We start from the raw sequence: 14,062 nt of genomic DNA, 5'->3' as shown, positions 1-14,062 counted from the left end.
AGGAAGTATTTACGAGATGTTGATCGCCAGGTTTTGGCCAAGAGAGCATTTTTCCTAACTGTAAAAGTGTTGGAGGACAATCTGAACAGTCTCTCAGGGGTAAGGAACCACAAATCACTGCGCACACACAAAGAGCCGAGAGCAGCTCAGCGTTTTAGATGTCCGGCATGCACCCTCTTCATGTTTTGACAGGTTCTGTTCTGTTTCAGGTGTCTGAGCAGCTTCACAAAGCGCCTGCGCCCTCCATGGGGGAGATGACCACAACGGACGCATCCAACAGGCCCAGTTCTGAGGACAGCAAGCATGCACTGCCTAAGAAGCCTGGGCTCACTGAGGGAACCTGTGCCACTGAGACAGGGCCCAGGGAAGCCTCCCAGGCACAACTCCCCACTCCACCGCCATCATTAGATAAAGGGAGTAAAGTTCAGGAGATCTACCCCGGGAAGGTGGAGACTGCTGGGAGTGAGGGACACAAAGCAGGGCCAGAGGAACCCATGGAGCTGGACACTAGCCTCTGGAGGAAACCCTCTGTTACCACAGACTCTCAGGGCAATCAAACAGAGGCAGAGACCTCTCTGAGTGCCGTGGAGCCCTCGCACAAAGTGACTGACAGCAGCCGGACACCAGAGCTGTCTCTAGAGGAACTAAGTATCAGTTCCAGGCAGCAGCAGCTCCAAGCTTCATTACCCAAGGTCACCGTGGCAGCGGTTGGGACGGATCAGGGGCTACTACGAAGGCCAAACAGGAAAAGGAAGCTTCTTGACGATGTGGAGTCTGGAAAAACTTTACTGCTTGATGCTTACAGAGTGTGGCAGCAAGGCCAGAAAGTCATGACTTACGACCTGCAACGCATCGAGAAGATCATGTCAGAGACTTATATGCTCATAAAACAGGTAAACCTCACATTATTGTTGCCAGGATACGTGCTTCTGTGTTTTTTCTGTTAAGTTGCAAAGTCATGCATGCTTGATATAAGCCCTCTTAAAATAAAGGGGGCTTGGGAAACCCCTCTTTTAACTGAAATAGTAACACAGCACCGGCTGTAAAAGAGGGACTTTCCCTTTTTCGTTTTCAAACAAGCCGACAAATCCAGCTCTTAACGGCGGTTTTGTTTTTACTCACAGAAACCTAAATATAACCTCTGAGTCTGTTTGTTCTTACTACTGAAACAGGTTGATGTTTTCTAGAAGTAGCCCCACTGGGTATTTTTCAGATGAATTGGGATTTTTGTTCTGTAATGATGTCACGGGTAGGTGGGGAGCTGCTCAGTCATTATGTGTGTAATGAAACTGGTGCCCAAATGTAAAGTTGTACCAGACGCTTCTGAGGTTTTTAAGTAACTTCTGACTGGCTGTTTTTTAGAGTGAAAGCAGGGAAAGAGCTGTTATCTGTATGAAGTCCTATTACTCATTATCTGGAATTCATAAATCATTATGTCAACCTTTTTCTTGCGTAGGAAGTATCAGAGAAGCGAGAAGTTTCTTCACATCTCTAGAGCAAATGTTCCTCAGTTGATAAAAGTTAGCCCAACTTCAGGGCCTTCTATGGCATTGATGAAGTGGTTGCAGAACAGCCCACATCAGCGTATACGGCTATATTGAGCTGCAGGTCAATGCTGGCCCTACAGAAGGTGCCATGTCATTATCTGTGTAACGCCAGAGAGGGAGGGTTTTAGGCCAGGGAAAACTGAAGAGGAGAGGAAGAAATCAGAGGGAACTTGCCGACTTCAGCAACATTTGTTTTTCCGTTTTCTTTTATGTGCTAAGACTTTCTTTTTTTTTACTGATTTCTCTAAGAGACTGCAAAGAAAATATTCACTAAGACACACCCTTAAGAGAGAGTGTAGCCAGAACGCGCGATGACATGTTTCCTGTCTTCAGACTAGATGTGCAATTAATATGCCTGGACATTTTCCAGAAGCACCTTCTGTTTGTGCACCTACCTGCACAAACTGCAGAGGCTTTGTGCTTCCGTGGTCGGTTGCATTGCAAAGCTGCATGTGGGTAAAGATCGGCTTCTTGCTTAATTTTCAGCCTTGTTTATGTTTTGGTTATCAGAACATTTCCTTTTTAAGCTGACTCCTAAGACAGTACAGGCAGCTTTATGCACTGTTGAATTATGAAAGTTCCTCCTTAATTCACCAAAGTTAGCATGTTGCTTATTAAAACATAACTATTCAGAAATAATGTCTTAATGTAAATAATGAACTGGGGTTGACGGTCATGTCTTTTTTATCTATTTTATCTTATTAGTATTAAATATTCCAAATCATATCTTAGTTTTTTCAATTAAAAATGTATTAATTCTCACTCTTGAGTTTTGCCTCAGAGAGATCTGTTCATATATAATTCATAGCCTGATTTATGTAACAGTTTTTTCCTTAAAAAAACATGTCCAAAAAGATTTACTTCAGAATAAGTCAAGAGAATGAGACAAGAATGTGAGCCTGGCTCTGGCCAATGCTCAAATTTCTGTTCTGGTTTTGTCAAACAATACCCTATAAGTATATTTTAGCAAAACTTGTAACGCAAAGAATTATTGTCTCAATGTAAATGATCAGCTAAGAATCCTTTACAGCCACAACATTGTGTGTTTGAGCATTTCCTGTCATGAGAAGGCAGGCTGTTCTGTCACAGTAGGTGGATGGTTGTATTGATGTGTTCTAGATGTATGGCTGAAATGCGCCTGTTTGGAACAGTAATCATTATGTGTTATTGATAACTCATTGCTGGCAGCTGTATGTGGTTTGATGGAGGTTTGCATAGAGCTAGACATGAATAGAAAGCGGTGGGCTGTCCTCTGCGATACACTGAAGCTTGACTCAGTCCATTTAACAATTGGCACCATTTGAAAAGTTGAATGAGGCTCCCTCCCTTTTGGGGTCCCTGAACCGCTGCACACAACAGGCTGCTGCAGGGAACACAACAGCTGTCTGAACAAGATTACTGCTAAATGTACGATGTCGGGCTGCAGCTAAGCTCACTAACTCCCACACATCCACTCAGGGTCCTGGGCTCTCATGTTACTGCTGTTATGATCAGGGACAGAAGAATTTCTAATAATTGATTTGCGATGCAAGTAAATAACATGGTGTGAACACAGGGCAGTCACCTCAGAAATAAATGATATAATACAGTCCCACTGCTCCGGTGCTGGATGAGGAAGTTTAAAGAATATAACAACAGGTATATGGAAATGTTTGTTGCGCTTCCCTAATGTCCTTGTTCTGCTGCTCTCCTGTCTCAGGTTGATGAGGATGTAGCTCTGGACCAAGCTGTGAAGTTCTGCCAGATACAGATGGCCTCTTCTGCCCAACGACAGGTAAAACACTGTAACTCAGCATGCCCATCTGCCATCTGTCTGCTACATCACCTCTGTAATGTGTCTCCCTTGTTTATCGTAGCTTTTATTTATTTATTTATTATGATTTGTATACAGGCAGGTATCTTGCGCAAACCAATTCGACACACTAGAGACCTGATAACTTAAGCTAAATAGGCCTTCAACAAATACACAAAGTTTAGAACTCTAAAGATAATGCAGAGAAAACAATTCAACAACGTTAAACAAGAAGCACCAGAATATTCATCACAGCTTCACTGATCCCTCTACTAATGCTGTTTCAGTTTTAATTTAAAATGATTCCAACCAGGATCCAGTGTAAGCTCTGAACATAGTTCCAAATGGTGATCCCCAAACAGCAGTTTGTCGAAGTGAGTATTTACAAAAAAAGCACTTTACATTTCCTGTCGGATGCTCCACGTGTGATCCAGTTTTGCAACCACACGGTCACAGCGCTCCTTGGTAACATGGTAATGAAGTCATTTATAGGTTAATTAAAAATAAGTAGATGTAAGAAACTGATAAATAAAACGTATTTACTTTCTTAAAAGCATGGCTGCAGGATTAAATAATGGGCACTCTGTAATAAGTTTAAATGTAGGCAAGTTTGCTCATGCTACCTTGCTCACCATCTGAGCAAAAAGCCTGCCCTGCAACAGACTGCATGGCACATGTACTAATACACACACCTTCGCTTCCTGGGCTCTCACCTTTTTTCTTCGTGTTATCCAAGCATGATTTTCTCGTAGTGTTAATCCCGTCATGTGACCCCAGTCCTGCCTCGTCTTGTTTTTCTGAAAGAACGGGGGAACATTTTTTTTTACTCAGTAGCTCCTATTGAGGGCTGAAGCAAAGACTAAATGAAAACTATCTGCACCTTGTGTGTAAGACATGAGTTAAACTGCTGTTTACATTTCCATAGAGAGTTAAGAGTCTGCCAATCCATCCGTCCTTGTTTTTCCAAAGTTGATGCCAAACGCTCCTTGTCTCCCCTCATGTAATGGGAGCAGTCTTACATAGTAAAGCTTAAATGATTCAAGACTTTACTCAAAAAAGGTGTAACATGCAGGAGCAGTATGTTATGGATGAACAGTATGTTAGCCACTTTTTACATAGCAATGACCTTAATGCACATGAAATGTTTAGATAAAACTAGAGCAGGTAATATTAAAAGGCTGTAAACATCATGGCCCTATTCTGACAGTTATTAAAGTCTGGTTTCCAGCATGGCAGACTTTATCCGCCAGCCTTAAATGAAATATCTGAGTTGTTCCACACATATCCAAGTAGGTTGAAAGCTGATTGTATCTTAGCTTACGATGGAAGGTGTAACATGCAGCAGCAGTAGTAAAATGTGCCCAACTGATGGTATAGTAACTTCAGGTATTTTCTGCTGCAGCTGCAAGAGCTAAATTTAGCCCAAAGCGTGGTGTGAATGCTCCCTGTGTTCCCTTCAGCCTCGCAACATAGTTGCTAAACTTGTCATTGGTTTCAACGGAGCAACGGTATGCATGTTGCTTATTTGAATTGATTATTTGCATAAGCATCAAAACGAAATGATCCAACACATTAAATATGTATGTCTCATTCTGTTGTACTAATGGGTTCAGCTAGAGCTAAACCAACTATTAGCTCAGCTTTGACTTCATTTTCTTCATCAAATCCTTACTCGCTCTGCCTCGCTGGTGACTCCCCCTTTTCTCACATCCCTCCCTCCCGCCCGCCCACACAGTCAGTCTCTGCCCACATCCTGTTGTCACGGTGATATCCACCAAACCGCAGGCTGTGTGAGCAGTAGCTGTGGGGGAAAATAAATGTCTGTTTTCCTAGTTCACTGATCATATCATTTTGTTTTCTGCATGAATGTGTTTTTGTTGGTTTTGTCTGTCCCTTTGTTGTCTAAATTTCACGCATCAACACACGACACAGAGATTACTGTGCAGGGGAGGCACAGAGCGACAAGCCGCACGTCTTTAATGTGTGAAAACCTGTTGCATTCACAGAACCAGCTGTGGTCTGAGCACTTCGGAAAGCAGTTTACATTTTATTCACGTGTTTAAATCTCTAAGCACCTCACAGAACAATTTACTTTAAGTCTTTAAGATTTCATTGGAGTGCGATTGTGCTTTTCTTTGGATGTAATGTCTTTTATAAACTTGCTTGCTGAGTCAAATCAAAAACAAAGTAGCAAAGAAAAAGAGTCTGAAATAGAAAGGTCTCACACCTGAAATGTTTTACAGCAACAGCTTTTAAATTCATCCAAATCAATTGCTTTTTAATTTGAATACTTGTCTTTTACTTCACTATCACCATTTGTTTGATCGATGACTTTAGCTAAAGTCTCATGGGGTGAAATGTTAACCAGACACTGTCAGGTAACTGTGAGGCTGTTGTTATTTTCAGATGTACGTAATAATCGTTAGATATTATGATAATTGCTCTGCATGTGGGAGTTTATTTTCCTTTCCCCCTGATGGGGATGGGATGGGGTGCTTCTGCGTACTAGCTTTTTTCTCTGCAGTGTGATCCAACTGCTTTCCGTGTAATCTTTGTGCCACCAGCTCATGTCTTGTTTTTTCTTTTTGCTTTCACTTGGATGTAGTGGGAAATGTGAGTAGGCACCTTGGAGTTCTCAGCTCGTGGGCATGAACAATCCTTGCCTACTTCTTACAGATTCACACATCCCTTCAAGCCCCCACAAGTGACGAGCGAGCTGTTCTCCCTTAGTGCTGATCTGGAGAGAATTGCTCCAGTCTTGTGCTCTGTGTCTCATTTCTTCCCTTTGATGCCATATCAGGAGAAAAGAGTGACATAAGCACAGGTCGTGTAGCTTTGTCACGCTACATGACTGTCACTCGATTGATGTCTGATATGTTTGCTTTTTACCCTCCCCTCTTTGTGGAGATAGTGCCGCTCTTCGAGAGACTTGATGGAGGTATTTCATTAAACCACTCCAGTCTCAGCTCCTGTATGTTTCAGCAGGATGGAGGAATGCTGAGGTTTTAATAATCAAAGAATAGGAGCATACACTGCAGTTTCAGTCACATTTGAGCTGGTAATTTCATTAAAATGTTCGGTGGGCTGTTGGAAAGATGGCCAAACCTGTGCACGACATCCCCAGCTACTCTCATCAGAGTTAAAGCTCGATAATTGCATAGAAGCATCTTCCCCTTCACGCTTTGGGACCTCCGTGTGTCTGCCAGCAGCCCACTCTCACCCTAGAGAAACCCACAGACTAGCTTCTCAGGTACAGTGTTTTTTTTCTTCTAAATGCACACGGTACAGCTGACTTGTTGGTGTCTTTTTGTTGCCAATGTTTAATTCATGAGATATGAATCATCAGAGCTGGCAGTGGAGCTGCTGCATGCTTGAAGCTGCAGTTGTGGAGCTGAAGGATCTGTCTGTAAGGTTTTTGGACGGCTACTCTGGTTTGTTTGAATTGCCTGTGCTCTGCTGTGTGAATCCCGTGGGGAGCCTCATCATACACAGCTGTGAGTCAGAGCACAATTTGACTTTAACTCCCAGCAGAGACCCTGAGAAAAAATGGTACGAGAGCTGTGTTATTGCCAAATTATCTTGTGCTAACATACTCAATCTGTCAAAGGCTGCTTGTTATGACAGTCGTGGCTCTGATTGCTGCCTCTAGGCTTTTGTGGATCTTGACGAAACTGTAATACATTTACCAATCAAATTAATTTCAGACGTAGAAGCATATTTACATGCCTGTATAATTAATGCAGTGCATTCTGGGTACTCCCCCACTGGGTAAACAAAGATTTCTTCAGCTTGTTTAATTTCTATCCAAGTGCACACATGGAAAAAGGTAATCTAAGCTAGTTTTCATCTAACTTTTCATCCATTTTAAATGTAAAGGTAGAGAGAGTGTATTCGTTTCTCCTCTGTGTTGCCATGACAGCGGCTGTGTGAGCAGGGCTGCTGTTGTCACAGGTTGTTTGTGCTGCTCTTGTGTTTGTAAGTGGTCCTCCAAAAGGACACACAGGAAAGTGGCTCAGAGGGATGTAGTGTGGCGTAGAGTAGAGCTGGGCACACGAGTAAGCCTCTCGACCCCCGGAGGGGACGACACCGCTACTCTGTCAAGGATTTCATTACTACTAATGTGTAAGAGCCTTAGACTCTTACTGCTGTTGTTTCAAAAGTGCACTGGTATCGACTGTGGCTCACTCTCTGAGTCTCTGACCAGATTCTGTCTCCAGGGAAGAGCAGCACAGTTCTCAGAGGAGAGTTAATGCTGCTGATGGATCCCCCAAGGTCAGTCTCACCTCCTTACAACCTCTTCTTCCTCCCACAGTCTGCCGGCGATGCCCCCACCACACCCAAGTACAACAAGGATCACCGAGACCTGTTCTTCCCCACCTCCCTGCCGACCCCCGTCCTGCTCAGCCACCCCGGCTGCCACCCGCTGTCCACCCCGGAGGGCCCGGCCAAAGTGTTGTACGAGCCGCTCAGCAAGCTGTCCAGACCTCAAGCCCCGGGCTTCCACGGCCAGCTGCCGCTCAGGAGAGCCGTGAGCCACCCGGCTGCAGCCATGGCCTTCCTACCACACACAGGTACCGTGGCCCCCCCATTACCACACCATTAAGTGTTTTTACCACAAAAGAGAAAACAACTTATTACACTTTCTAAAGGGATGTATTGAAAATTCATAACGTTGACATTGTAATTCTAAATCAAAATTCAATTACTACTCAACATTGAGTTGTTGTTTTGATTTTAAAGCCAGCTTCTTTCACAGGTAAAGATTGTGCCACACTGATATTATTAGTAGTACTGAAGTGTGGCGACTGCATAGGATTGTTTGTGGCTCGGTGGATCAAAACATTTCCTAAACTCCAGTGTGTTGTAAAGTCCAAAATTCCAAAACGTATTGAAGAAAGACTTGTGCTCGTTTCCAAAATGTCCTTTTTTTTCTCCATTTCCCTGAATATAACTTCAGACCTACACTTAAATCTAAACTTTGGGGCTTTAAAAGGTTAAAACAGCCGCACTGTCTGATGCCTTTGGACACACTTATTTATTTGTGTTGTTTATCATACGGGTGTAGTCTATTACAACTGTTAAGTGGAAGCTTTGCATTTGTCAGTTCAGTTTAAGACCCTACAGTGCTGCAGTCCATGTGACCAGCAGGGGGCGCCTGTGAACCTCCTCAGATCTGTTACATAACAGCAGACTCTGTGCTGCTCATGTTTTGCCTTTTTGGTTTTGTCAGTTTGCCAAAAGGAGTTTTAGGAATCCCGTGTCCTCCTGATTGTGACTCTATATCTGAGCTGCTTTGCATAATAATCTCTGATCCAAATAATGAATCCTGGCTCGCTGTTCATCACATATCTAATATACAGGGACGCAAGTCCTGCACCCAAGGTTTTCAGCCTGAATGCCCTGATACAAAACATAGTCTCCCCCTGTGATCTTACATCATTTATGGTCTGTTCTAGCTATGACATGTCATTCGTAAAAATGATTTGTTTTTGTACGAGGCCCGTAGAGCCATTAGAGGGCAGTATTTGGATCATTTTGAGACCCTGAAGGCAACGTCTTGTTGTTGAGGCAGCTTTCATTTTCTTTCCCTTCCGATAAGTGTTCAGTAATTTGAGCTTTTGTATTTGACTCCGATCCAGATGGTGCTCCTGTTTTTGGCCCATTTTCCATTAATCATCATGTTGGTTTTTTTTACTGCAACTTTTGAAACTTTACTAAATTAGCTCAATTACCTCTTCATCTGAAGAAGTGGAACTATTGAACTAGTTTTAGAGATAAGTGACCTTCAGAAAGGTTTTATTAAATGGACTTCATTCGAAATCTCCTTTAAATCAAGCAGAAACCTCTTTCCGAATGACAAGCAGCTATTTTTACACACAACTCAAGAATTATACAATCCTGTAAGTCAGATATTTACTGTATCTCATCAGTAATGCTTGGGTTTACTTGAAAAAACATGTAGTATCATAGGTTAGTACACAATCAGATTAGTTTTGTTTGAGATCATTTATGATATGACAATTCATTTACTGTAAGGCTGTTCTACACAAACAGATTTCATAATGGTTTTTGAATGCTAGACTATAATTGATACCTCTTTTAGTGTCACATTTGGGGTTTTGCTCAATTTCATTGTGAGATAGCTTTCTTTGGGAGTGAAACATCCCATCCAGAGCTAAGGTCACAGCTTTATGAGTGAGCTGTCAGTCGGAGCTCTCTTCTGGTGGTTGTCCTTAATTAGAAACCCACAATGCAGCGTCACAGGAAACTTTATGGAGCATCTCCTTCTCATCAGCTCTTACAAACACAGTGGGGATTTCAGCTGGACTCTCATGTGACAAGCTTATCTTTCATCAGTCATCCAGTAGCTGCATATAAGCAGTGTGGATCCATAAGGACTTCCTTAAGATTCATATACAGATAGCACTCTATCTCACACACACACACACACACACACACACACACACACACACACACACCTGTTAACATTAAGCAACATTGCCGCATTGTATTATATAATGGTTTCCTAGGCAACATTAGCGGAGAAGCCTGAAAGAGTATGATATGATTTTTGTTTTCATTTGTGTCAGTATGAGCTGCAGGGAGAACATCGAGTCATCTAATTGTCTGCCAATAAATGCCAAAATGTAGAGAATAATTTATTAGATTTCTACATCGAATATGGTAATCTCCACTGACTTTGTGCTAGAAACGGAATCAGGGAAGGAAATTAGCTTCCAAATACAGGGGAAATATTGCCTGTGGCAGGTGAAAACTCAGATAACCTGCCCCCATGGTAGATGAGAGAGGTTTTCCTTATTACTTCTAAAACATATAATTCCTTAATGACAAAAGGCAGGGATGATGGTTACATGTAATCGTTATTTGCCATTTCTAATGTGTTGGAAATAGATTTCAGGATTGGCAAACCAAACAATGGAGTTGCCAGTCAAAATATTCACTGACCTTTTAAGTGATGAGGAAACAAATGTCATTTCAGACCCTGCTGTCAATCTGGTGTGTATTACTTATGTTACAGTAAACTAAAGTCTGCTGTGAATATTTAGTTGGAAAGCGATTAAATTAGATCCTTAATCAGAAGTTGTTTTTAATTAAGATACTGTCAAATGGCCAAATGTATGTGGTGTGGCTTTAATGTGTGTGTTTGTGCCAACAGAGGAGCGGGAGGAGCCCTCAGAGGGACTTTCGTACCGGCAGCAGGAGTCGCACCTTTGTCAGCAGATGAAACTCGCCACTGTATCCCAGGAACAAGAGTCCGCAGCAAGATGGTTCCAGGAGGAAACCGCCACATGTAGCACCGCACAACCCTGCCCAGGTCAGACCCTGTGGTGTGACAGAAAAAAGGAATGAAACTGGCTTCATATGTCTTAAAGATATTCTTATATTTAGAAGTGTCCTCTTGTGTCTCGCTCTCAGACCAGCTGCAGTTTGCCGGCGATGAGCAGTCAAAACTTCCAGACCGAATCCGCTCCCGTGTTCCAGCCAACATGCCAAAGCTTTTCATCCCTTCCACTGTCACCAAGTTCCCACCAGAGATCACAGTCACACCTCCCACACCCACCCTGCTCTCCCCCAAAGGCAGCATCTCAGAGGAAACCAAACAAAGACTTAAGGTTTGCACTTTGCCTTCACATTTGTGTTTCTGTGTCCATCATCGTACATGTAGCAGTTTTTCCTCAACTTCTTATTAGACACTTTTATACGAACTGGGATTCACTTAATGTTTTTAATCACTGTTTTTAGCACAAAAATACAAATGATGATGATTATATTGTTGCCTGTATGTTGTTGTGCAGTGGTGTGCTTGATTGAGTATTTTTTATGCAATTATTTACTTATACTGCATGTTTTTTGTAAGGGTTGGAGCATTTTGGCAAGCGGCTTTCATTTAATGCCTGTATGTCAACTGTTTAACTTTGGACAGATGTGTTAAAGCATACGAGAAATACTGTAATCTGTACTGTAGCCTAACAGCCAACAGTGACCCCTGCTGTCTGCTCCTTTACAGAACGTCATCCTGTCATCTCAGTCTGCAGCCACAGTCAAGAAGGACACCCTGAGCCAGCCGGCGCTGGAGGTGCAGGAGACATCCAGCCAGGAGTCGTCTCTGGAGAGCGAGTCGGACGAAGAGGACGATTACATGGACATCTGAGCCTCTGAGGGCCTTGTGTGCACGCTCAAACTGACATTTTGTCGCTAACCTGGCGTCACTCTGCCAAACCCTGTGCCCCCTGTCTTAAAAGAAAATGGTACATGTCACCGCAGCTGTTGCTTCGCCACATGCATCTTGAAAAAAGCACTCCCAAACTGCAGTATTTTCTTCGACCTGTCGTGTCATATACATCTCTGTCGCGGTGTAAACAGCAGACGGCGAAGGCTTTAGCATGTCTGTAATGTGCCATTTATGCATATCACACATTCACTTATCGAGCTCCCCTTCACCCCACCGTACTCTGGATATGGCGAAAAAGACTTTTAGCCTTTAAAGTCAAGCAGCCCCGTGTTTATGCATCTTTCTTTTTTTATGCTGGGTGCTAACCGTATCTCCAAGCAGCAGCTAAATCCTCGTCTGAGAAACCACCAATCTGAGCTGCCTCCGTCTGGACGCTTTGCAGCTCTTTAATCACTTACTTTGACATGAGAATTTCATCGTTCAGACACTTTGCGTTGGTACATAATATATTCCAATGAACACAAAGGGTGAAATAAGGACAATCGGCTGCATTCGAGGGCCTCACAACCTGTAGCAGATTGGAAATGTTTACACTTTGGGATGTCTTTCAGTTAGCACTAAACATTGTGCTACTGTTTTGTATTGTTGTAATATTTAGTCCTATATATTTTTCTTGAGTGTGCATTTGTAGCTAAAAGGAGGACGTCTTGTCACCAGCACTGATCTGAATGATATGGAAAGGGGTTTCACTTATTGAGAGTGTACATATCACAATCCAAATATCCTTTTCCAATTCACTTGGCTTTAATGGGTGGAGTATTAAGCTGGAGAAGAGTGTGTATGTGTGAGAGTGTAGACATTAAGGCGAGTGTCGTTCCAATTCCAGTGACTCAGAAGCGCCTCTGAACTGTCCTGATCTCAGTGGAATTGAAACGCCTGCCGAGGAAGACTTCCTGATACAGATGCCTTTCCATTAAAACCATTTTGGTAAATTTGTCACAATTCTAGCTTAACTCAGAGGAAGACAACAGAATGTTTTTTACAGATTGTTTTCTATAAAAAAAGGAAGATGTTTACTGATTATGTTTCTTGAAAGCTGTCTTAAGATAATTTTTTTAAAGGACACAAAGGAATTATTGTAAACTGTCACCCTTGGAAAAAAAAGTATTTTGTATTTTATTTTGTTGTTTTTTTGATGTAATATAGTTTTCTATTGTTCTTCTGGGAATGTACCACGCCTGAAGAGTGAGCGGGGCGAGTCTCAGGAGGGGAACTGTTCTGTGTCTGAACTAAATGCATTATAGATGTCAAACCAAAAATATATTTAAGAAATGCAAAAATTGGTCCTGTGTGCTACTTCAAATACTTTCCACATGGGTCCTTACATCAGGTAAGATGTATCTCAGTAAACTCCGAAAAATAATTCACTATCTGTAAAAGAATAAGTACAACCATTTGGGAAATATCAACGGGAGGAATTTAAAGAAATATTAAAGTGGAAGATACATTTAAAAAATAATGTATGTATTCCTTTTGATGTTTTTATTTGTATATTTAAGACTCATGGTTTTTTGTATGAAATATATTTGTTATAATAAGACTTAAGCTGTCAATCATCTGGCTTTCTTCCTGCCCAGTCTAGGGATTCATGCATTTTTTGTTTTAAATATTTGAGTTTATCCATCTCTTCCTCTTCGTACAGTATTTCCAAATGTATTGTCTTATTAATGTTCTTATATGCAGATGGAGTAGTAGTGCAGCATCATCTATTATTTTCTTTAGCATTCATAATATTCAGTTTCATGTTTAGAGCATAAGGTGCCCCAATAAAATACATCTTTACAGCCATTAAAATGAACATCTGACAAATACAACCGCAGGGTGCAAGGAGTATATAATGGGCCGGATGAAATCCCATTTAGGTCAAAACAAGTGTTCATTGTGTCCAGTGAAGACGTATGAACTATTTTTATAATCCAAGACATTACATAACAAGGATAAAACTCACATAATGTTTGGATTTAACGTTCTTTTTGGTTTCTTGTATTTAAAATGTTTTATCAGGAATCATCAGGCGGATGTTGGACGAGCTGGGACGTCAGCCTGCTTCCAGGACGAGGGATGTTTCATCGAGAGGAATGTGATGGACACTCTCTAAAACACCAGGCAGGGCGACACACAGGCACACTGCACGTTAACAGAGACAGCTCTTTCCATCAGTCAATTTTATCCACAAGGTGTGTGTGACCTGAAAACACCCTATTTATTTTAGCATTTTTAGTAACACAGTATTAGTGACACACTCAGTGCTTCATCCAGACTCCCTATAATGAAACGCACAACAATGATCTATTTCTGTCATGTTTAAACAACCTTTTAATGCCAGATATAATTTCCCACAGGCTAATACAAAAACATTATAAACCCATCTGTCCAACAGTCATCAAAATCTAAATTGTGCCTCAAAAGGGCATCAATATAAGTACAACATACAACACCCTCTGTCCTTAGCAGAGGTGGAAGAAGTAC

General features: G+C 41.9%; 1 protein-coding gene across 1 annotated transcript in view; it reads left to right on the top strand.

The window, feature by feature from the left end:
* Nucleotides 1-13,138, top strand: part of cabin1 (calcineurin binding protein 1) — a 37,796-nt gene extending 24,658 nt beyond the window's left edge. Inside the window, 7 exon segments of the mRNA XM_063897648.1 lie at nt 3-99; nt 210-893; nt 3,247-3,321; nt 7,652-7,910; nt 10,517-10,675; nt 10,777-10,973; nt 11,369-13,138. Coding sequence (XP_063753718.1) covers nt 3-99; nt 210-893; nt 3,247-3,321; nt 7,652-7,910; nt 10,517-10,675; nt 10,777-10,973; nt 11,369-11,512 — 1,615 coding nt within the window. The 3' untranslated portion in view covers nt 11,513-13,138.
* Nucleotides 13,139-14,062: the final 924 nt, after the last annotated feature.

This window comes from Eleginops maclovinus, chromosome 12 (genome assembly GCF_036324505.1).
Source record: "Eleginops maclovinus isolate JMC-PN-2008 ecotype Puerto Natales chromosome 12, JC_Emac_rtc_rv5, whole genome shotgun sequence".
Classification (NCBI taxonomy): domain Eukaryota; kingdom Metazoa; phylum Chordata; class Actinopteri; order Perciformes; family Eleginopidae; genus Eleginops; species Eleginops maclovinus.
Note: the sequence above shows the minus strand (reverse complement) of the source record. Positions and strands in the feature narration are given on the sequence as shown.